General features: G+C 41.9%; 1 protein-coding gene across 20 annotated transcripts in view; it reads left to right on the top strand.

Annotated features, from left to right (window-relative positions):
- The first annotated feature begins 2,649 nt into the window (after positions 1-2,649).
- map7d3 (MAP7 domain containing 3) overlaps positions 2,650-24,858 on the top strand; it is a 26,990-nt gene continuing 4,781 nt past the window's right edge. For 2 of the 20 annotated variants that reach the window (XR_013295637.1, XM_077578356.1), the window contains exons 1-13: positions 3,576-3,777; positions 8,294-8,392; positions 8,637-8,717; positions 10,173-10,336; positions 10,441-10,552; positions 11,014-11,097; positions 12,113-12,217; positions 13,201-13,293; positions 14,427-14,525; positions 16,866-16,994; positions 20,750-20,889; positions 22,128-22,264; positions 23,237-23,454. Coding sequence is in view for 19 of the 20 variants with exons in the window: in XM_077578356.1 (XP_077434482.1) it covers positions 3,732-3,777; positions 8,294-8,392; positions 8,637-8,717; positions 10,173-10,336; positions 10,441-10,552; positions 11,014-11,097; positions 12,113-12,217; positions 13,201-13,293; positions 14,427-14,525; positions 16,866-16,994; positions 20,750-20,889; positions 22,128-22,264; positions 23,237-23,454 (1,507 nt within the window). In the remaining variant the exon portion in view is untranslated. Of the gene's footprint in view, positions 2,680-3,575; positions 3,778-8,293; positions 8,393-8,636; positions 8,718-10,172; positions 10,337-10,440; positions 10,553-11,013; positions 11,098-12,112; positions 12,218-13,200; positions 13,294-14,426; positions 14,526-16,865; positions 16,995-20,749; positions 20,890-22,127; positions 22,265-23,236; positions 23,455-24,858 lie in introns of those variants that run through there. The other 18 variants (XM_077578366.1, XM_077578357.1, XM_077578358.1 and 15 more) reach the window with 18 other exon arrangements.

Here is a 24,858-nt window from a genome sequence, read left to right as displayed (position 1 = left end):
TTGTGGATCAATATGGCTCTATAACCCCACCTACTGGTCAAATAACACATGACAGTATGATTACACTTCTTGTTGCGACTCGCGGCTTGTCCCAACTGTTGTCCATTATTTTGTTGGTGAGGTATTCATTTAAAATAATAAAACTGTTTACTCGTTTTTAGTTTGCAGTGGTGAAACACAAAAACAAAATATGCATTTACATTTAAATGCTTACATTTTTAGATATTCATATTAGTCATGCCTTCTGGTCAATGACACATGCAGAAATAGCCCTTATAATAGTATATTTTTGTTTCAAAATGTATTATTATTATTAAAATCTGGGATGATACTTTTTTTTTTTTTTAAGTTGAAGTCAACCTTTAACATTTCTTGACAATAATGTGACCTCACTCGTCTAAACATGACATTCTGATTAATATGACATTTGTGGAATGTGAGCTATGCAGCATAATCCAGCCATTTTTTATTCATCTCGGGGGGGCGGCCATTTTGCCACTTGACTGAAAAGGACATCAATGTTGCTCAAAGCTTAGGCAACAACCAATCAGAGCTCACCTGTTTTTTTTTAAGATGCGCTGTGATTGGTTGTTACCTGAGACCTGAGCAACATTGATGTCATCTTCAGTGGACAGCAAGTAGCAAAATGGCCGCCCCCTGAGATGGATAAAAACGGCTGGATTTTGCTGCTTAGCTAGTAGGGTTGAATAGAACATATTATTGTCCAAAAAAATATTTAAAAATTGGGTTGACTTCTCCTTTAAAACCTATATTTGTACAAATCAAAATTCTTGATTAGTCACTGATGCCACTAATACTTTTACATATACAATTCGGTTAAGACTTATATATCCCAATATAGCCCGTTTCCTTAAAATTGCATGAAATTAAAGATTAAAAAAAAAAAAAAAAAAGATAACAGGAAAAAGCCCCAAAATATATGAGATTGGAATTGGTGTACTCTGACGGGGATTTTGTATCTGTTATCTTATGTGCATTTTGAGTGATTTGATCACATCTGGCATGACATTTTCATGGGTCTTGATTAGCTTACTACTTATATTTTCCTTTACTCGGTTTCTCTTTGCTTGTTTTATGTGTGTGTTACTCGGGTCAGGATTCTGCCCATGGCCTCAGGGAGCGTTCATTGACTCTTCCAGTCTGTGACACGGATGCAGCTGAACCATGTGAGCGCTGTTTTCGAGACTCCGGCTCACGTTCCCCACGGTGGTGGTCTGCACATGTTCAACTTTACAGTCTTAACTTCCGCACCCAGATACCAGCAAGTCATCAACGAGGTTCTGGGTGGTACCTGGTTGCCAGGATAGAAGACCACGTTTCATACAAGCGAGCGCTTTTCTGACCCACTTTTGTTGACTTGCGCCACAGCTGGGCCACACCACAAATAAAAGGACACCGATTGTTTTGGAGTCCGACTCTTCGGCAAAAGCGAGGTTTTGAACTAGAACCCCACATGCGGCTTCACTTCCTGTTTACCGTGTCAAACAGATGAAAGGCCCCTGTGGCGAAAGCATGTGAGACGGACCAGAACAGAGGCGTTAGTGTTCATGGTGAGGGAGAGAAAACATAAGTGCAATGAGATAATATGATCTTCTCTCATTCGGAGAATCCTCCAGCGGATTGGGAGCATTTCTTGTATTCTTAACTTCTGCAGATTCTTCAAACCGGGTAAGATTTATATTTCTTTTATCCCCTCAAAACTCATCTGAGTGTATCGGACAATTTCAGAATGAGTTGAATACTTATAGCCCTATGAATCTTAGAGCACATCCATTTTAATACCTTGATGTTGTACAAAGGACTTTTCCCCTCAATAATAATTGTTCTAAACCAATGATTCTCAAATTGTGGTACTTGTACCAGTAGTCGTAGGTTGGCGCCTTCTCGTGCACAGGTGTCAAACCTAAGGCCCGGGTGCCAGATACGGCCTGCCACAGTTTTATGTGGCCCACTACAGCAATTTGTGCTTCTACTTCAGGTTTCTTGCTCAGTGAATTTGTTGTTTTCATTTTGGTAGATTTTTTTTCTTTACTTCATTCAATACATATTACAAAAAAAAAAATCCCTTCCACACATTTTCATGATACATTTTGTTGTTGAAAATTGATATGATAAACTTTTATTTAGGTCCATTTTTATGTAAAACATTTTGAGTAAATCATTATGAAAATATATTTTTTTCTCCTATAGTTAAGCACAGTGAAAATGTTCAAACTGTGCAGAATGTCACAGTGGCTCCCAACGCTATTAAATATTCATTTTAGGCATAAATTAGTCTTGTGGTCAATGCATAGCCTTCTTAGGCCCACTACAAGGCTAGACTATTTTATTGTTTTTGTTGTTTATTGCACTTGGAGAAATAAAGTATTTTTTAACACATTCACATACTTAGTAAAAATGTGTGTACAAATGAGAGGGTAGTAGTTGACATGTTTAGTTGTAAATAAAATTTGAGAACCACTCACTGATTGTAAAGTGTTTGGAATGTAGTAATCGCCCATTTACACTAGGGGGCGCGCTTGACTTGTGAAAATCAGAGCCATTGTACGGCTCTGGTGAAAATTCGCTTGTTCTGCGCCGCCCCTCACATGATTGTCGAGTGGAAGACTATGGAAGAACCACAACCACAACGGATCGAAAATCGTTTGTAATCCAAGTGTAAGTATAGACCCCCCCCCCTTCCCCCCATTAGATGGTAATATGGACCCGGCTGGCCCGCTAATAGCCAAAATTATATAAACGACGCACATTGAAATTAATACAAATTACTCTTTTTTTGTTGGGTTGTTTGTTTTTTTACAAACCTAAAAAAAATATTCCCCCCAAAAAACTGAGAACAATTCTATATGCGGGATAAATGGGGAAACAATAAATAAACACCCAGCCAGGCCAGTATGCGAATCCGCGTGTGCCGAACCGCGAGTATGCAGGTGTCGACTGTCAACTGTATAGTTGCGTTTATTTTTGTTTGCGTACTTTTTATAATGTTGACATTGCGCTTATTAAGCAATATTTTGATCTACTGTGAATACATGGAGCCTTTATTTGCAGTTGTAGGACGACTCGTGTGTGTGAACCTGATCTTCCTAATATTATATTTCTATAATATGATATTATAGCTTGCTTATCATTTTAATCATTTTTAAGAGGCCAGTGATTCTAAAAAATGTAGTACTTGGCCAGTGATGCTCTAAAAATACCGAATTAGTACTGTAAATTCAAATAAAATGCACAAGTTTCAAGAACAGTAAAATACAGTTACATTAAATCTTCTTTTTTTTAGTTTAGTTTTTTACAGTTTTTTTTTTTTACTATAGTACAGTATCAATTATTGAACTGCGTAAAGTTACAGTGGTTTACAAATGAAAGGAATAAAACCACATTTTTGCTAAGAAAAGGCCTACTACGTTACTGTACTGTGGTGGTACTTTGAAAACTAACTAGGTATTTGAGAATGTATTTTTTGGAGTTGAAGAACCGCTAACTAGGCTTTTACGACGTTCGTTTGCCCGGAAACGAGATACGGTGTTGCTCTCGATTTAATCGCTGCTCTTTGACGTCCACGTCTCCTTGGCGTCCGGTCCCAGGCTGACGACTGCTGCCTGCCTGGCCTGCCTGCCTGCCAGCTCGCTGCCGGTCGGTCGCGATGTGTTACGTGCTCTCGCTGTAGAAAAGAAAGAAAAAACACACTCAGGAGGAAACCTATAGAAATGGCGGAGGCCACAGTGAGTCTTAAAGACTTGCGGAGCCAAATGGGTAAGGAAAAGATTAACTCTAATTGTTTTGTTCTAGTGAGTTGTGCTTTTTTTTTTGGCGGTGATTTGAACGGGCTGTAACGCGGTCAGCAAACCCCCACTTCCTCCACCAACCCGGGGTTAGTAACGTTAGTTCCCGTCGCCGTCTCAATGGACCGCCAAAAGGGAGACTTTTCCACCATAACGGTAACAAAATGTCGTCGTGACAAGGTTACATTTTGGGGTCACATCCCTAAAGGGAACTTAACGACTCGGCTTAATAGCACTGGCGGCTAATGCTAAGTTGAAGTTGTAACGTTACCTTCCTCGCCGGACCGGGTTGGCGTTTATTCGGCGACATTTTGTGTGGCTCTTTTTAATCAACATGTCACGATTAAGTTCTCATTTTAAATAAGACAAAGTAAGTCAAAATTGATCGACTTCCTGGCGCTTGGCATCGACAATGTAGCCGCGTTAGCTCAACCAGAAGAGTTAAGAGTTGCTTGTCAAATGCGCTTTTGGACTTCATTTGATTCTGTTCATAAAATGGTTCCCACCGTCCCCAATTTTTACTTTGAAATAAGTTAATTACTTCAATCTTAATCTCATATGATTGCCAGTTTATTAATTGCTTTCTTGTGCCCGTTTCTCGTCATGCCCTTTGGTGGCAAGTGTATGTTGACATATGGCATGACCCATGTCCCCCCCCCCCTTTTATATTTGCAGGGTTACCATAACAATGTCTGACCTAATTTTTTCCCCCATCAAGCATCAGTGGCACACATGCAGACAGGCTGTAAAGAGAGCCGATGCACTGATAAGGGTTTGTGTTGCAAAAATGACTGCTCACTGCATCTGTGGAGTTTCAGTCTGTGCAGGAGCATGAATGCACATTTTGTTTTGAATGGGGCGCAGCTGACGGTTTTTCTGTGTTTTTGGGAGCCAAGAGACGGGGAAGGGGGGGGGGGGGGGTCTTAATGCATACCCGGCGTGGGCGTAGGCGGGTGTTACTCCTGGCAACAAGTGGCCACATTTAGTGCTGATGGTCTTCCTGTTTCCCCGGTCACTTTTCCATCCAGCGCTTTCATACCGGAACCTTCAGCCGGACAGATTTGTGGTTTTATGAAAACACAGTAAACCCACCGCGAATAGCGAGAAAACGCAAGTAATTGACACTTTCTTAACTAATATCGTATGTTGATAGTTTTTAAGAGTAAATATATCATAAGCAATGATCATCTTCAACTAGTTTAGTACTGAACCACTCGCTAGCGCTGGATAAAATTACTTTTGTCTTAGTTCATAGTCAATTCTGGTGGATATTCTTCTTCACTTGGCACACGAGTGACATTTAAGACATGTTTTCCCCCTTCTAATTTGAAGGCGTTGGACCTTCGAGGTGGCAGTGAAATGCGAGGAATCTCGCTCATGCGCGTGGCCATTTCCACAAGAATGCAGGCAAGGAGAAAAGCTAGCCGGTAGAAATGATGGCTTTACACTGTTGCAAGGTTATCGGCTCTTGCCAAATTATTGAAAGCATGACAAGTATTTCTCGAAATGGTTGGACTCACTCAACCGCCACAGTGGAGCAGCTTTGGTTTCTATGTGATTTTTTTCTCTTGGCTTTGCTCCTCTTCCTTCCTGTGCTTTTATGTAAAGTCGCCGATCTGACGCGCTGCATCGGGAAGGTCACGCAGAAAATTTGAATTGCAAAACTAAGCTTCAAAGTTAGTATGCATCGTTGCACGTTTGAGCTGTATGTTAAAGTCAACCTTGTAGACCTGTTTGGACCATTCTCAATGAGAAATAACAGATAAAGGACTAAGTGAGAGAGAGAATGAGGTCCATCTGGAAGACTCCCCGGGGTTGTGTCACCGTGCCAGGACGCACTGCAAATAGCCCAGGCTTACCTTTGCATGACAAGGTCTGGAGTAATCCCGTCCAGGATCTGGCAATGTGTTTAAAAGTGTGCATGTGCGCGTGGCATCAAGACTCTTCACTGCCGTTAAGCCAGCCACGGATGCTGCCAGCCAAAATTGATCCTTTCCGGTTACGTCGCTTGATCCCGGGAAGCTAATTGTCAAATGAGGTGTTCAGTTGAGATCAGGGATGGGGAAACTTAAATACTGGATACAATATTTCATCAGTGCCACTCGTGGCCACATAGGATCACGCAATCCCTAACCAGATGGATGACAAATATGCTATTTTAAATATAGGATTATAGGACAGTACGCACTTCCTTAAGAGTGTGCATTTGAGAGGCTGCTCGTTGATGTTTTGCCAGCAATTTAGAGAAGTAGCGCCTGATTAGCGCTAGAATTGGAACGGCCGTTTTACGCCGGCCGGTCTGCTTCCTCCTCCTCCACTTAATGACAAGCCCCCACGGAGGTCTGCACTGCTGCTTGCCATAATTGGCTGGCAGCCCCAGCCTGGTCCGATTGGTGGCCAGACATAAACGAGTGTCGCTCGGAGCCCGCTCGCCTCTTAAAATGGCGGTGGTACGTTTCAGGCAAGATGTTTTGACGAAGCTGCCACTGTTGATTGTTTATACGCACAAATCTCCTCAGGGATGAAGTGCTGAGGGGTGTCTGTGATTGGCTCGTCCGTTCTATGAGCACACCTGGTTCTCTTGAGGCCCACTTCTGCAGTCTAATCACAGCACTTCAATTAGCACATGAATGTTCTTTTTGCTCCATGGCGACTGTCTCCGTGCGTAGTTGTTGTTTTGATTTATTGACACGCCAGAAGCTGCTCGGGCCAAAACAGTAACGCTGTTGCCTTGGTGTCAATATTCTAATAATGAGTTGAGGAGCTTCACTTAGACAAAAGTAATCATTATCACCATTGTTAAGCCTTTAGGCCTTTAAAGTACTTTATAATCCTTTTTTCTTTTAAATTGCAGATATTCGCTATTAGCGGCAGAACTCGGTTCCTTATTGCAAATAGTGGCAGCTCAATATGAAAAATGGTTGCAGCTAAATAACTATTTTTTTTCAAAGGTGTATTCTAACAATTATCCCATTGATAATTTGAATAATTGGATAAGAATCCATTTTGCAATACAAAACAACAAGCTGGGGCCTAGCCATGTGAGTGACATGGGTGTCACTGTCAGTGAGTAAGCGTACTTGGGATAGCAGAAGCTGCTAACGATTAGCATCTTGTAACTACATTGCAGTTACAAACTTGTTTTCATTGTGGCGAATGAATGAATAATGAAATCGGTTTTACGTTATGCTTGTCAGCAGATTTGGGAGGAAATCTTCCAGTTTCTTCCACTTGCCGTCAACTGAGAATTACATCATAGTGGCAGCTTCCGAACGTCCCGGCTCACCTGTTTTCTGGGTTTGTTACGTGACATTAAGTTACTTAGTTACAAGTTAAATTGGGGACTTCTGCCTTGACAAAAGCTGCCAGTGAATGGGTGGGTTCAGTGTACTGATCGTCTCGTAGGCTTTTTCCTCAAGAAATGGAAACACTCATCGACATAAGTAACACAAAGTACATCAGCAGAACCCGAATGAATGAATGAATGAGTGAGTGAGGTGGGAAGCAGCCTTGTTTGCGTATCACATGACAGAAGATCTAATTTGCCTACTCGTCAGCAATTCAGTATTGCTGAGAGCGCACCGCTGAGAAATGCAGTCAGGACGGAACTGATGCAGCCTGATCATGTGCCGTTTCCTTCCTACTACGTCTGCAATGCACAATTTTGCCTTGGTGAGGAGCAAAGTGCTTTCAAATATTAAAAACAATAATTGCATTTTATTAGCCCCACTTTGGAGCGTTGGAAGGCGACATTGAATGCTAAGTCAGAGTTTCTCTCCGAGGTGCCAGGATTGTGTTTGTTAAATTCAAATGCAGCGTATCAGTGCAAGCAATTTTGACACCTCAGGTTGTGGAAGCCTTCGAATGAAGCACTGGCCCAAAATTTATGTGATTATACAGTAGAATTGACGACACTTGACAGAGACGAAACTGAGAATGAACGTCGCCCAGTTGTCAATGTTTTCGACTCTTTGTATGTGAATTTTAACTCTTTGACTGCCAGACGTTTTCAGAAAAGGGATGCCGTGGGTGCCAGCCGATTTTAAGCATTTTGACTGATCTTTCAAGGTCCATAGAAAATTATGTGTTTGGACTATGGAAACACACATCCGACCAAATGAAAGATTGGACTCTCATCTTTCATCAGAAAAAAAAGTTTGTTTCTACCTTATTCCGTTTTTCAGTAATCAACAGTAGAAAATGGTTAGTTTCACCTCTGTTTTGAAACAAACGTCTTTTAACGTCTTTGGCACTCCTCCATAGGATTTTACTAAACGTTATTTAACGTTTTTGGCAGTCAAAGAGTTAAGGCAGATTTCTTCCAGAAAATTTTGGTTTGATCATCTCCAAATTGAATTTCTTTTTGACTTAAGAGATTCCACTGTATATGAGGTGGATCTTTGGGAAAATGTCTCCCGTGCAAGTGGACTCAAAAAGTCGAGAATCTCTGCCCTAAATGGTGAATTGTGCGCTCTTCCCTGGTCCAGCTGCAGCTGCGCAGGCCCAAGCCGAGGAGCGGCGCAGCCTGGCCGTGAGTCCAGCACCTCCAGCAAACGCAGCAGCCAAAGCTCAGGGCTGTCGGCCAGGTAAGCCACTTCACATCCCCACATGTCCTTATCTCCTTCAACGGTTTGCTACCAAACAATCCACTTGCCGCCCCCCTGCTCTGCATGGCTTACTGCAATCAGGCCCTGAGTCATCACCTTACTACTTGACAAGCTCATTAATGATAGCCCCCCCCCCACCAGCACTCACAACTTGGTGCAACGCTAATATATGTCCGTTTTTAAGCTGCAGCCTCCATCTGTGTACCTTTTTTTTTTTTTGCAGTCCTCGACGGCGGCACACTTCGAGTAGACGATCGACTGCGGGTAGCAAAAGAGAGACGAGAGGAGGCAGACAGGCAACAAGGTAAGAAGACAATCTAACAATATATTTACAGTTGCGCCCCGCAATTCGGGTTTGCTTACTATTAACTCATTCACTGCCATTGACAGCAATAGACGTCAAAAATTAATTTGAACTATTTGTATTCGCTTAACTTTTTCTTCCATTTTTGTTAAGAGTATGAAAGCCTAGATTTTTTTTTTGTACATTTAGAACAGATATAAAATTTGTGATTAATCGTGAGTTAACTAGTGAAGTCATGCGATTAATTAATTTTTAATAATCTTTTCTTTATTTTATTTTTTTAATAATCATTTTTTTTCTAAGAAAAATTAGGGGCGACAGGCGATTACAATTTTTAATCGTAATTAATCTCATGACTGCACTAGTTAACTCATGAATAATCACACATTTTATATCTGTTCTAATACAATAAAAAAAATCCAGGTACTCATACTGTTGTTGACAAAAGTGGGGAAAAATGTTAAACTAATAGAAAGAGTTCAAATGAATTTTTGACGTCTATAGCCGTCGATGGCAGTGAATGAGTTAATATTATTTTTTCTTTCTATCAAATGCATTTTGTGTTGATATTGATCGCCCAATCAATCACCCAGCCCTAATGGCATGATTGGCAAGTGAAGAAGCGGATTGCCACAAAATTGTTTGATCTGCGTTAGACTTTGGGTTCACTGAAATGTCAACCAAAAGTCAAATATTAACTTTTGGTTAGTGTGCGTCTCATTGTAAATCCACAAACATTTGACAAAGAATAGGCCAAAATGTCAGCCTGAGAAAGAAAATTAATCTTAAACTCAAAGCTCATTGTCAGTGCCATCTCAGTCACACATCAACTCATGATGGCGATACACATTCCCATTGACGGAAAATTAGTGGTTGATTTGCACACTGAATTATTCATTTGAATCCTCATTCACACATTAGAAGCGAGTGTGGTTTTAGTGTTTTGCTCAAGGGTACTCCAAAACCCGGGTTTCAAACCTTTATTCTTAGAACACCAGTTTACCTAATCAGCCAAGCCGCAGGCATGGGCCAACCTCACCTACTTTCCCTCATGACAAGCGCTATTTGTTGTTCGACAGAACACGTTTTTTACTCTTCAAGCGTCCAGTTGCGGCTTTGGTGATGTAATGCTTGCATGCAGCTGCTTTGACCATGAAAGTCAGACCCTGAACCTCCTGACACACAAGAGTTTATGCTGATTTTCATACCAGAGGAGGCTTGGAACCCCTTGGCCACTTTTGCATACGTCTCCAGAATCTCCACATCCACACTCGAGCTTGACATGCTGGCGTTGCTCTGGTTGCCGAACGGCACTTTTTGTTGATCGTAGAATATCAAGAACATAAGAAACTGTTGGACGGAATGTATTTGCCCATATTGTGTTTATGAAACAAACGATACCTTATTAAATTGAAATTTGAAAATGTCCTATCCTTGATTTGCTTTTGTCCTCAGCTTTGCGTGAGTCTCAGATCATGGAGCGCGAGCGCAAAGCTAAGATGCAAGTGGAGCGCCAGCAGGAGGAACGTCACAAGAAAGCGACGGAGCAGCGAAGGAAAGAGGAGCAGAAGCGTCTGGCTGTGGAGGAGAAGAGGAAGCAGAAACAGGAGGAGGAGAAGGTAGCTAACAAAGGAAGCCTGCGTGCCAGCAAGTTTGCTCTTGTGAATAGAGATCATCTCTTTATTCCGTTTTTTTTTTTTTTTTTTTTCTCTCCATGTGTCAGGAGCATTACGAGGCAGTGATGAGACGAACGTTAGAGCGAAGCCAGCGGGCCGACCAGAGACAGAAGAGATGGTCCTGGGGAGGATTGTCAACGGACTCAGATGGGCGAACAGGTAATGGACCTTTTGTTTGTTTTGGGCCATTCAAAAATGTTATTACATTTCCGCCATCTCAACCTGTTGTTGCCGCTCTTTCTTTGTAAGTACTTCAGGTCTGAATGACTAAGATTCCACCTAGTGGGTGCTAAAACTGGTGCAGTCTGCTGTACTGTATTTAGAAGAGTGTTTTACACTTTAAAGGGGAGGCCAACCCAAAAATGTCCTCTACAAGAATATGTTGCTCGTCTAAACACGGTATTCTGATTACTGTAATATTGTGTTTGTGGAATATAAATTAAGCAGCAAAATCCAGCAGTTTTTATCCATCTAGAGAAACTATTTTGCCTAACTTCCGTGTTCACATATTGCTCATATTGTGTCTTGAGAGATTGTGAAAGAAAGGCTTGGAAGTGAGATCAGCGCACCCCGCGTGTGCGTGCTATCACTTCGCCGCTGAGAGGTTTCTTTCCCCACAGGAGACTCGGATGCAGGCGCCTCATCTCCAGTAACTATAGTAGTCTCGACTTCTTCACCAGAAAAGCCTCCAAGGAACCGACAAGGTTTTGTTTGCGAATTTGCCCGCGAGTTTAAAATCCTCAGCATGGGCACATGTTGGTGCAACGGACATTTGGGTTATACTGTAGCTTCTCTTCCTCACACTTACCTTCTTTTGCAGCCTAGCCTAACACTGATGGTTAAATAGATGAAGCCTCTCCCTGTCGGTATGCTTTCTGCTCGCAGGGAGTGTTGCTTTTAGGTCTTGGACTCACTCACACTTTTGGGCAGGGCCGGGTCATCGGGCCTACTTTGCATGGAAGCCCAGTGAAATGCCAGGCTGAACTAATAATGTCACTTTGGGTGCAGATCATGACATGTTGTGGCTCCTCGGTCTGCTCCACTAACTTCACCGCATGATGTATGCGCACAGTGTTGCGGTTGTTACAAAAAAAAAAAAAAAAGGCTAAAGCATTAAAAGGGCAACACATTCCTTCAGTAATGTGTCACTAGTGTATTCGAAAAACTCAGTTAGGTCATAAAGAGAGAGAATCTAATCTAGATTCATAAAAGGACATGTAACAAAAAGTCTGCCTTGGTAATAAGGTAAACAAAATATTGCCTTTGTAAAGGCAGATGTTTTTCGATACAAATCCGTACTGGATCTCATTAGCTAAGATCTATCTTAGGTGCTTCTAATGTTATGGCCAGTGGTGTTATATTACTAGTGCATAACTTTTTTAGCACCTTTGCACCCTTTAGATCAGCGATGGCAAGATCCAGTCATCCAGGCCCCAAGTTCTGCAGGTTTTGGATATTTCCATTCTTCAACACAGCTAATTCATGATCAGCTCATCAGCAAGCTCTGCATAAGCCTGATAACGATGCTGTTAATTGGAATCATTTGCAGTTCGAGTAGGAAAACCTCTAAAACTTGCAGGACTGCGGCCCTTCTAGGACCACAGTTTGCCACCCCTGCTTTAGAGCCTTCCACTGTGTGCACCTCCCTTTTGAGCTAGCTGTAGTGTAATCCCTCCCTTGTTTGTCCCCCCCCCCCCTTCCCCTCACCCCGACTTGTAGACAAGCGCTCCACATCCACCGCCAACCTCAAACAGCCGGCGGAGGCTAGCATCAGCAAACGCCTATCCTCGTCCTCCGCCACCCTCGTCAAATCTCCTGACAAAAGTAAGTCTCCGATTACTACTTCGTCCTCCCTTCCCCACAGTCCCTGCTTCCCCCACCCTTGTATCTAACCTCCTCACCTCCCAAGTAGTACATTGTTACATGGTATCTTATGTTTTAGAATGGTGTCAAACTCGAGGCCTGCAGGGCAAATCTGGCCCTCCATGTCCTGCAACAATTTGTCTTTACTTGAGAAAGGGACAAGAAGTGCAACTCCCACCTATCTATTCTGTAAACAAACACAGTGCTGCTCATCTTCTGGCAAGCAGACATCAAGGCTAGCCATACGTTAACAACCACTCATTCCCAGGGTTTTCAGAAGCAGCTATAGCAATAATACATTTGTTATTAGGATTTTCGCACCAGAACAATTCAGATTACAAGTTGTTAATGTTGTTCACGTCTGCTGTGTTTATTTCCAAAAAAAAGAAGGAAAAACTATTGATTTTTGTACTTTTCCCTGTAAAATGTTAGAATGCTTCATTGTCTGGTATGAGTGTGCGCACTTCTTGGCAGAAAAAAATAAGAAGTCCGACATGACAGCCTGGCTGTTGTCACTATGTGAAAAAGCACCTGGCTGGTCCTGTTTCAGCCACCGGCTTTAAGTGGATATATTTTTGCGGGTCCAACATGTAGCTGTGTAAAGATGGAAGATGAAGTAGCATCCTTTTTTTTCCCAGATGGTAAAAATGATATTTAGGTTTCTTGTTAATGTCCTGAAATCCAGCTGGTGATCAAAACTATAACAAACCCATCGTCCCCAGAAGCCTAGCATGACCTCTGACCTCCAGGTCTAGCCTTATCCCAGCCTTTGCACACGGTCTTACAGGGGCAGACCGAAGAGCTTCTTGGCAATGAGATAATTGTTTAACTTGATTACTTGACTTTCCTTAATATCCAAACATGTGATTGGACTTGAGTACCGTTCATTGGGTACCATGCGGTGGAAGTCGCCATTGAGTGTTGTCGTCATCATTGTCTCTCAGGTTTAAAATCCAGGAGTTCGTCTTGTAACCGTTTACCTCGGAAAGACAGTGCCGCTAAGGAGGAAGGCAAAAAGCTGCAGGCAGACCCGACAGGTGCATAGACGCCGCTTCGTGCAACACTGCATTTCTCCACTTACTTCACTGTTCCATGCAAGTCACATTATCACCGGGCTTGATCAATCTCATTCGATTTTTTTTTTTTCCTGCAGGAGGAGATAAAATAAAAAAACAAATCTGTGTTTAATAGTGTAACATAAAAAATGTAATTGATTTAAAAAAAAAATACTAATTACAGAATAATTAACAGGGATGTGATTTTTCCGCTAATTCGCGGAATTCCGCTTTTTTTATCTCCCCCCCAAAAAAAATATATATATATATATTTTTTTTTTTGTAGTTCATTGTGTATGCACATGACTCCGACAGATAACATCTTCTGCTATAACAAAGACATTTGTGGTATGCTCTAATATGAGTTACTTTTCATTTGGTCATGATACAATTATTTGTTCATGAAATTTGAACTCTTCAACATTATTTATGTGTTAACTTAGTAATCACATTAGTTAGATATGATGATATTCTCAGTGATAGTTTTTAAAAGCAAAGGCAGTCCAATGTTTTTGAATGTGACTGATTTTGAGTTGACTAAAACTGCCATTTTATATGGGATAGTTCAATATACATTGAAAATTTATGCTGTTGTTTTGTCTATTTCTTTGTCATGTGAGTGCATTGAAAGTACTTAAAAACACGGAAAACCCATGAGCTCTGGGGGGCTTTGCTCCCCGTGTCCCCCCACCAGGGCACTGCCCTGGACCTAGCTGGGTGCCAACGGCCCCCAGACCCCCGGCTAAATTTTCAGATAATTTCACTTTGGTCAAATCACATCCCTGTAATTAAGTGTGATGAAGACTTCTTTAGGAAACAGTCATTAAATCCATTAAGAGATTATTTTTTTTAGTGGCAGCTTTGAAAGGCCAAACAGTTTTTTCCTCCCAGTCTCAATGTCCTAGAACCACTTACAATAGTGTCTATGTGTGCTTTCGCTCACGTCTTACTTTTGATGAAGATCACCAGTTCGGCATCAGCTGCCGTGACGCTTGCTGACTCTCACACAGACCATAATTGCACATGACCCGTTTGGAAACTCTCTCTGCGGGGATGTTCTTGTTGACTTTTCTGCCTGTGTCTCATCGGACGTGACCCTGCGCTCACGTCCGTAGGTGCGTCCATGAAGAAGAGGAGTGCGTCCCTCACACGAGTAAGTGTGGGCAGAGCACAGACTCCTGCCAAGGCTGCTAAGGGGACAGCAGACAATCAAGGTGGCTAGCATGGAACAATCAGTCGATCACTTTTTTTCATGCTGGCTTTGGGTTTTTTTATTGGGGGGGGGGGGGGGGCAACAGGCATGATGCTCTCACGTTACCAACTTGCTTGTTCTGAATCTAAAAGTTTTGAGGGGATAGGGACATATTTTTATTTGTCTCAGTTAAGCATCATGGAAGTATCTGATGCTTTAATCTGCCCTACTTTATTTTTGGCTTGATGTAATCTCACTTCCTTTACCCCCCCAAAACTCACAATGCCGAATAACATCTTTTGCAAGTTGTCCTATTTTCAATTTGTTTTGCTTTTAACACTATATTCTTGCCTTTTTAACCAAATCTTTTTGCTGCATTACTCTGGCAACTAACTGTCGCCCCTCGTCGCCGTTCTCGCCATTGTCAAGTCCAGCAATGGTCTTGTTGTATATTCCCACTAACACCATGTATTGTTTTTGTTTTGTCACAAAGTGTAGATTGTGTTCTCCCTTCCTGCAGATGACGTCTTCCTAGCTGGATTTAAGATGCTATGCTTGTGCACCAGTGCCATCCCATCATAGCACCCACAAGGGCACCCAAATCCCTTCAAGAGTGCCAGTGTGCAGTCTGTGTATTAATCACCAGAGCTTTTGTTTGTTCTTCAGACTCTGCAGCTCCCAGTGAGGGAACGTGTTGTGACCTGAATGATAAATCTCTTTTTTTTTTGTATTTTATATCTATTTGGTACTTAGTAGGATTGCACTAAATATGTTTTGGATTAGGAATTTTGCATCATAGCATTTATCAAGGGGATGATGTTGAGCATGTCTAATTGCGGTCATTAATCCAGGTACATATAGAATGTACAATTTGGCGCTTGAACTAAAATAGAATTTCTGAACCTTGGCGGCGATCTGTGCTCTACTGAGTGCCGCTCAAGTCTTTACCACCGTTCTTTTAGCCTCTTAATACCTTGGTGCATAGTAGCAGCCTGCTAGCTCTTAAAATGTAAAAAGCATCTGTCAGTTGCAGATGTCAGTTTGAAAGAAACTCCTCAGAGACGTGTGAATCCGCCACTTGAGCAGCGAGTACATTTAGGCTATAACCCTAAACTCTTGAAACGCTTTCACGCCGGTGTGAATTCTACATTTGTAGCTCAGTCGGTGACAAAGACCTCAGTTCTTGTCATTTTTAGATGCAAGAACTCATTGTTTCTGCAGGGAATTCACCATTTCAAGAAGTTAATAGTTAACTCATTCACTGCCTCCCGTTTTCAAGCAACATTGTCAGCAACTGTAGGTTTTTGGCCAATCTTTCAAAACCCACATAATACTGTATTATGTTCTGTGTATTTTGCCAGGAAAATGTATTTCTTCCTCATTCCTTTCTATAGTAATAAGCAGTCGAACATAAGAATTTTTTTAGTTAGAAATTTGTTTTTGGTGAAACAGAGAAAACGAGCTTTCTACTACCTACTGTGTTTGCACTATACATATACATACTGAGCTTGAGGTGAGGCGCGGCGCCTGAACTTCATTCAGTCCCAATGTGATGGCGTTTTCTCTTATAATTGACGTGACAAGCTGAGATTTACCACCATCTTTATCTTTTACTCAAAAGCTGTGCGGATCTCAAATCCAAAGCTCTACAAACACTTCCATCTACAGGGATGGTTTGCAAATTTAAATCACACGCAGGACGTTCTTGCACACCTACCTTTTGAAAAATTTACTTGACGAATATACACGTCAATGGCAGTAAACAATCGGATTACAGTTATCGAATTGAAACATCTATGGCAGTGACTTAGGTAACTTTATGGACACCTTAGAAATGTTTTAACAGTCGATGGTCGAGGACTTTTGGGTCACTTCTAGTCTGCAGTCTTAAACGCTCTCCATCTTTTTTGGCCTAATAATCTTTTGCTGTTCACTAATGATTCAATGTTTTCTCTGTCCGATCAGCACACCTCCCACTGCCTTAAGGAACCATTGATTTGACCACATTGTCGACTGATCCAACTTAGACAATCAGTGGTCTGTCTCAGTACTCTTCCATGACATCACTGCCTTATTTTCATGAAATGACTTCATTGACTACCAGTAGAAGTGAAAAGCTCTGAGAGACTATTGAGACATAACCTTTTGGTGCATGTTGTTGATGCTCTCCTGATGGTTAAATCACATGGTGACTTATCTAACTGACAATCCCTCACTCCCCACCCCTACTTTATCCCTTCTTCCTTTTGTCATTTTCTGCTGCTGTCCCCGCCCCCCCCCCCCCCCCTCTCTACACCCCATCCTTGTCCTTTTTTGCTGTCTTCTTTTTTGGGTTTCGCTTTTCGGTGGGCTCGCCTCGTAGCTCGCAAGCAAGCGACTTGCACTGTGGACGGAGGAGGGGTCATTAGTCGCCTGCTCACTCCCACCCAGGCCTCACTAGCTAGGAGCAAGAGTGCTGCCGCCCTTTCCCCTGAAGGAACAGATGCTGCAGGTAACCCCCTCTTCTCAAATAGTCTGACAGAGGAAGGTTCTCATTTGTTCCCCCTTTTCCACCACTGTAAGTTAGCAGAGGGTTTTCAGTTTGTGAAAGGGTTCTGAAGCAACCAAAGCTCGTGCGCAATTTGGAGCGTGCAGGAGTTGATCATTAGCTGATGCTAACACAGTGTAAAATGAATAATTTCAGCAGATATTTATCTAAAAAATGTGCCTAGTCTGTTTATATAAAATATTGTATACATGGAAAAAAAAAAGTAAAGTAGGGTAATATCATAGCATGCCTTCTTGTACCTTGAAACTTTGTGAGTCGTGTGGTTAACAGACAATCTCCTGAACTTGGCCCAACATGGCCGTACTTGCAATTGATGTTTTTCCACTGGTAAAATTGGGCACACGGTACTGTTTCTAGTAGCCAGTCAATTGGGGATCCATGTGTACCAGATCAATACCATGCAGGACTTCAACCACGGTTGGTAGCTCACTGGGCAGCAAGTTTGTCATTGCCACCTATATTGTAAAACTGAAAGCCAAGGCTGCATGGGCAGAAATGGTAGTAGCATGATGCTGTGCTTTAGCTCTTGGGCCTGCTCTGCAGTGTTTTACGCCAGTCTGTATTTTGTACTCCTTTTGAACAAATATAGCTGTTAGATAGAAATATTTTATGTACAAATACGATCCATTTCCTTCTTTTTTTTCCCTCCACGTCTATAACTCAATTGTCTGGAAGGCGTTGCAAAACTCTCATTTTGCTCCACTCTGCGGGGGCCTTGCAGCATTATGTTGCCGCAATATTGAAAACATTTTTCGACAATAATGAAAGATAAATAGATTGCTGTAATGCTTTGGTGCTGAAGAAACTCATCAGCCACGGGAAAATGTGCGCTCATTTCCACCTATTAGGCTGCTTGATTAGCTCATTGTTTTATTGATTAAATAACGCATGGCTCGACGACCTTTAAAAAGGACTTGGGGAAGATGATGTCAGCACAATCGTTGGCTTTTCTTTGTGGGGGTCGGTATGGATGCAGTCACAAAATACCGGAAGACCCTCTTGCTCCTCCTTTGTTTCTGTCCAAAGTGTATTTGTTAAATGCAGCATGGTTTTCGCAGAACTCTTTAAAGGTGGAGAACTGAGCATAACACCCAAAACCAGCACGTGTACAAGCTGAGCCAGTGCTGCGCAATGGAGAAGCTGCATTACTCATCTTGGTCAATGCTTCTGCATCCAGTAAGACCCCCTTTAGTGCTGCGCCAGCCAACTTTTCAAGTAATTGCCAAAATAAGTCACTGCTCAGTTCAGCTGGTGTTTACAGTCTGTAAATATGGCCCAACATGCGTCCAGCTCACACGCGCTTGCCAAGTGACACAATTGGCCACAGTTGTAGTGTGCCTTGGCTTTAGCCGATCAAACCGGCAGCATTTCTCAGCATCTGACCAGCTTCTGGGTCCATGCTGGGAGATTTTCTTTAAGCTACTTACTTGTTGTAGTTGTGTCCGAATGAAACCGTTGTGCTGCTACAGGTGTTCTGGCACCAAGATCAGAGACCCGCTGGCGGCAGGTGGCTTTTTACTGGACAATATCGTTGTAGTAAATGGTGCTCACACTATTCAAGTAGCGAGGTATACTCTTCTCTGTGTGGTAATGCACTGTCGATAACTTGTCACTACATTACTACCAGAAAGTAATCTAATTGTAGATGTGCATGGTCTGATTCATAAATACAGTTACTGTTTTGTTCTACTGTAGAAAGCCATTTGAATCTCTGCAACAGATTCAAGCTGCGTAGCTTGTTGGGTGTGGTGGTTTATTGACCAGCCATTAGACACCCATTAGCACTTATGGATCGTGTGCCAAGTATGGCCCCGGTGGAAACATGACCCATCTGCAGTATTTGCAACAGCGCGGTGGACAGGAATCGTTCCCATCATAGATGCAGAATCACAGAAGACACTTGTGACTGAGTTTTGGCGTCGAGAGTCCTCCAGGTTGCCGGATTATCATGACTAATCCCTCAATCTGACACAGCAAGTCAAGAGTCAGCCGACAACAAGATGTCCTGTCCTGCAGAAACGAATACTTTTGTCAGACTGCTGTCATTTGGCTGGTCAAAATCGTTGTCAAATATTAGTAGAGCTTGTTCTTTGTGTCCTGTCTTGAGGTATTTAAAATCGGGTGTTGTGTCTCTTCCTGAAGGTCTCTCATTTTGACTTGGTAAAATGACACTAGTGGGACAGATTCCGGTGTCAGCAATGACATTAATTAGGGTTTCTGTCCACTTAGGTTTAATAGAAGCAGCTTAGTGCTTTTGGAGTGCAAGAGGTCACAATAAATTCTCAAGTCTAATTAACAGACTGATAAATATTCACATTGAATTTCGCTGTAGCATTTCTAAACCAACAAATTTTAATGGTGGTCTTAAACTTGTTCACCATAAATGAAAGGGAATTATATGTTTTGTTTTTAAAAATCAATATATATATATAACCTTGCCTTTTACAAAAGCCCCCTGTCTTAAAACTAACAAACACTGCAAAACACCATGGTCTGCTAACAAATAGCATCAGTGTCTCAGCATTATAACCTATTTTAGCATTGGGTATTTAACAGGGATGTGATTTTTCCGCTAATTCGCGGAATTCCGCTTTTTTTTTATCTCCCCCCCCCAAAAAAAAAAAATTCTTATTTTTTTATTTTTTAGTAGTAGTAGTTCATTGTGTATGCACATGACTCCGACAGATAACATCTTCTGCTATAACAAAGACATTTGTGGTATGCTCTAATATGAGTTACTTTTCATTTGGTCATGATACAATTATTTGTTCATGAAATTTGAACTCTTCAACATTATTTATGTGTTAACTTAGTAATCACATTAGTTAGATATGATGATATTCTCAGTGATAGTTTTTAAAAGCAAAGACAGTCCAATGTTTTTGAATGTGACTGATTTTGAGTTGACTAAAACTGCCATTTTATATGGGATAGTTCAATATACATTGAAAATTTATGCTGTTGTTTTGTCTATTTCTTTGTCATGTGAGTGCATTGAAAGTACTTAAAAACACGGAAAACCCATGAGACCTAGCTGGGTGCCAGCGTCCCCCAGACCCCCGGCTAAATTTTCAGATAATTTCACTTTGGTCAAATCACATCCCTGATTTAAGCACAAGAGACAACATGACTATTCATTATCCTTTACAAAAAGTGGCTTATTTGACTGTTGCTTATAGTAGTGGCGAAGCTTTTCTCCATTTATGTCTGTCTGACGGAATTATACTGCCCCCGTTGGCCATTGTCGTCATTAAATGATTTAAACTTGTATCTGAAGGCACCACTGTATACAGTATACATTTTGTCTTTGAGCTATACCTGTAACACAAACTGTATTCTTGTTTATTACATACTAATATTCTAATAATTGCAAATGTGGTGTTTTAGTGTTTGCTTTCTGTTCTAGTACAACTGACACCCAAATGTTGCGTTTGCTTGGTTTTTGAGGTTGTTGTCCCGAAACTGCTGCCTGCTTAAATGCTACATCTAACACATTGAATTTATTTTTTCCCCTTAAAAATTATTTTCCTGCCTTTCTTTCATCACCTGTCGTACTTTCCTCCTTGTATCTTAATCTTTCTTCTACCTTTTTTTTTTTCTTTACGCCTTTTGGTACTTTGCTGCTTCGCTGCCCAACCTGGCCTGCTTGTCACCCCTCCCCGCTGGTTGTGCCTGCCGATGACTGTGTCCTTTACCAGAGTGTCACCTGTGTCCTCGCTCAGCATCTGCCACGCCCCTACACCCGCCACGCGGGCCATTGCGCAGTCGCAGCATCGACCGGCAGAAAAACGGCATGACCACCTCCGTGTCTGCAGACGGCGCCCTCGACCCCTCGCTGGTGAGAGCATCTCTTGTTAAAAGCTAGCCAAAAGCTCAATCTGTTCTTTTTTTCTTTTCTTTTCTTTTTTTTAAATATATATATTATATTAATCAGCTGAGGCCAAATGGAGTGTGACGATTGTCTGCAGCCAGCTTAATTTACTCATCTAGTTTGCAGCATTAAAAGAACAATGTGATGTATGAACAGCTGTGTCAGAACATGCCTTTAAAAATGGCCAATCGTTAAATGTCCCATTAGCTGATTAGTCTGCAACTCTGGAGGCAGCAGCAGCAACTACAAGTGATAGAGAGGAAAAAATAGCATTCATGCGCAGGATGGTGGAAAATAACTGATGCGGCAGAAGGGAGAAGAGAGCAATGCATTATGTGAAAATGTCTGTGTTGGCCGATACAAGATTATCTCAGGGATGGTTTGGGACAAGCCTGAGCCAGCACTTCTTATGTAAGTATGTCCCAAAAGGAAGTACAGTCGATCTGACATTTGCCAGTCAAAGTGCTTTAGCTGGATTCAAATGACAGGGAAGGTTAATTCCTGCTGCTTCTCTCCTTGGCACATTGTTATCTACTGGCACGAGGAAGTGACGTCTGTCACTGTTGCTTGTTGCACTCTCGTCGACATTAAACTTTTTGAGTCTAGACTCTGAGGCTGTGAAAGGACTCGTTGACATGGCATGAGACAAACTTGTGGCCTGATTCTGGATGGATCGGCTCATGCAAAGCAGACTGCGCCCTGAGCCTGGGGCTGTTTGTCTTTCCATCCCTTTGTCTTTGTGGTTGCCTCCATTAATTGCTGTACATATACAGTTATAACCTTGTGGTTAGCACTGTGATGCTTCTTTTAAAATCATATCTTGGTGTGTTATGTTCAAGCTTCTTTGTGACAAACCATGTTGCAAGGAAGGTTTTTACAAGGTTTGCAGGTCATCGTTGTGTTTGAATGGCTTCTTTTTACACTGGTGCTTTTGTCTCAAACTCGGAAATGAATATTTGCCCCAGTTATCAAGCTGATAGCCTATCCAAAGCTTGTAACCAGAGCTAACATGTTTTTATTATGAGAGCAGGCAAGTCATGAAACCCTTTTGTGACAAATGTAGCTCACCTTTCTGAATGTGATAAAATGACACTATTCATGAGTTCAAGTATCTGTGGCTGTGTGAAAGATGTGACCTGATGTAATTCTAGTTGCCATGAATTAATTTTCCATCTCTGTTCCGTCCGCGTGTGGGGGAAAAACAGAACAAGCAGGAAAAAACGTTTACCTCGTCCGGGCGGCAACGCCCGCCCTCTCCATCCATCCCCATGGGACGTACCCGCTCGCCATCCCCCGCCCCAAAACCGTCTCCAAAGAGGACTCCTTCTCCAGCAGCATCAAAGTAAGAAGTCAAGCCAATGTTATGTTTCCACTCGCTTTTGCATATATAAAAAAAAAAAGACCCGGTAGGATATATTCCAGCCAGCGTGGATATATTATTATTAGGGGTGTAAATCTCTCCAATCAAGACGATTCGATACGCATCTCGATACATGCGGCGCTATCCGATGCAAGGACGGTTCGATTTTAAAATGGAACGATTCGGTTCAGTAAGATTACAATTCTGTTCATCGATTATTTGATTACTTGATAACAAGTCAACTGCCATACAAAAAAAAAAACGATTTAAACCGGAAATCCGTTTTTGATTTGAGCGATGCGAGTGCGCCATTACACGGACTAATGCATCGGTCTAAAAATAGCTTGAACCGGCCGATGGCCCGGTCAAAACGTTATAAATCGATTTTATGTTATGTTATGTTTCTAGTACAATTACAGGGTGCGCGCTCCCCGTTCGCCACATCACCAATGACAAGGGGGAGGGGGGGGACATGGCCATATACAGTTTGCATACAGTAATCCCACAATCCTCGATGCGGCCAGTGACTAACGTGATTGGTTACAGTTCATTCACAACATCGCTCCAAGCCAATGAGGCATTGCTTATATCTGTCGGCGCGGCATGCTTCTGCAACCGAGTATTAGCAAATAGCCGTTCTGTCGCGACCTGAGGAGGGATGAAAACGGGAATAATGTGTCTGTTTGTGCTCCAAAATTTAACTATATTGCCCCCCCCCCGAGTCGCGTAAAACAACTTTGAATTACCCCTGGGCCTGTTCAAAAGTTGCGTGGGGAAACGACCAGGACGCGAACCTTTGTCAGATCTTAATGGCTTGGTAGCGTCGCCTGGCTTTGACACGGCCGGGAATACACAAACTTTATATTGGAAAGTTGCTGCCTTAGACAATGAGCATCCATTTTTTCCAGGTTGTAGGAGTGATATTTATTAAATGAGCATCTTTTCTTCTGACAGGCAGAATTCAAAGGCTCGTCCACCCTCACCTGCAACAAAACATCCCTCATCCCCTCAGCCGACGTCAGCGAAACCCCCTCCCATCCAGAAACCAGCCCTCACCCCACCAGGGCCCCCTACCTTGCGAAAGAGGGACTCCCGTTCCAAGGACATGTTGTTACCTCTACAACCTGGCGTGCCACAGGCGACTGACTCCAGCAAGTCCAAGGAGAAAGACGGTGAGCATCTCAACATAGAAGCCACAGTATAAAGCCAATGCTTGTTTTTGTTACTGTTTATTCAACAATGTGTTTTATAATATTGTACTGAATAGCTGGAACTTCCTTTCAAAGAATTCGTAATTGTGATGCCACAAAAGCAGAAGCATAAACGTGTCTTTTATATTGAAGACAACACTAGCTTTGTCAGTGATTGCCTGGCCTGTTTTCCCTCTGGTGTGTACTTTTGTTTGTGTCTGGCGTACAGTGATGTGGCAGTAAATCTCAATGGAGCAGCTCAAGCAAATCGCAGCTGCTGTCACTTCCTGTCCCACTTTACAGTTGTTGATGCTGCCACCAGCTGGATAGAGTTGTGCCCTGCAATGTACAGGCTCAGTAACTACGCGCCCTGGCAAACAAAATTCAATTGGCTTCATGTTGAAAAAATGAAAGATTTATTTATCAAAATTCCAACAACAATGTGAAAACTGAAATTGATTTTTATAGGCAATTTCACGAAGCCACATGTTCAATATTCACACTGCTTGTGTCAGCTCATTTTTCTTTTCTTTTTTCCTTTCCAAATCTGCTTTCCAGTTGGTGGGTTATGGAATTATCTCAAGTATGCACATTGTGCACTCTTGTCTGACTGTTGGAGCATGTTTTAACACACAAAAATGCCATTTCATTGCAAAGTAAAATATTAAAATCACATCAAATTTACCCAAGTTTTTAACATTAAAGTTGGTCAGTTTTGATAAGTCTCATTCAAAGATCATTTGCTCGAGTATTGGCTGTTATTCGTTTCGGAAATGATGTAATTTTTTGACCTTGTAATTTCTCAGGTAATGGTTGATGCATGATTAACGTTTAGTGGAAAAACATTTGTTCGTCTGCGATAAGGATCTTGAGCTTCCAGCCAACTATGTTAGTGATTCCCAACCACTGTGCCGTGGCGCATGAGTGTGCCGTAAGGCTGGGCGTTAATAGCCTCCCAATAAATTCCTTGAATACATAAACAAAAATATTCCCATGGCGGAATCAATGAAAGGTTGGGAAGCATTTCCATGTATTTCTGGACTAAAGTCTTAGAAAAACTTTCCGCTATTTTGGACTGTAGGATACCTTTATCTCCAAACTTGTGTTTGCTAGGTGACCTAACAACAACTGACTTACCACATAAACAATTTCAATCTACACTTGTAGCCCTTACTATCGCTAAAAAAACAATTCTTGTTAACTGGAAAAACAAACAAACTCTGAATGAATATCGACCAATGGTCTAACCTCCTCATAAATCACATTTTAATGGAAAAAATGTCTGCCTCAAATAAAAACCAAATATCAAAATTTATAGAAACATGGTCTACGTATATAGAATTTTTTAACCTAATTCTGCTTACTTAATTCTGTCTGTTAGCGAGA

Source organism: Vanacampus margaritifer, chromosome 10 (assembly GCF_051991255.1).
Source record: "Vanacampus margaritifer isolate UIUO_Vmar chromosome 10, RoL_Vmar_1.0, whole genome shotgun sequence".
Lineage (NCBI taxonomy): Eukaryota > Metazoa > Chordata > Actinopteri > Syngnathiformes > Syngnathidae > Vanacampus > Vanacampus margaritifer.
This window is presented reverse-complemented; position numbering and strand designations above follow the sequence as displayed.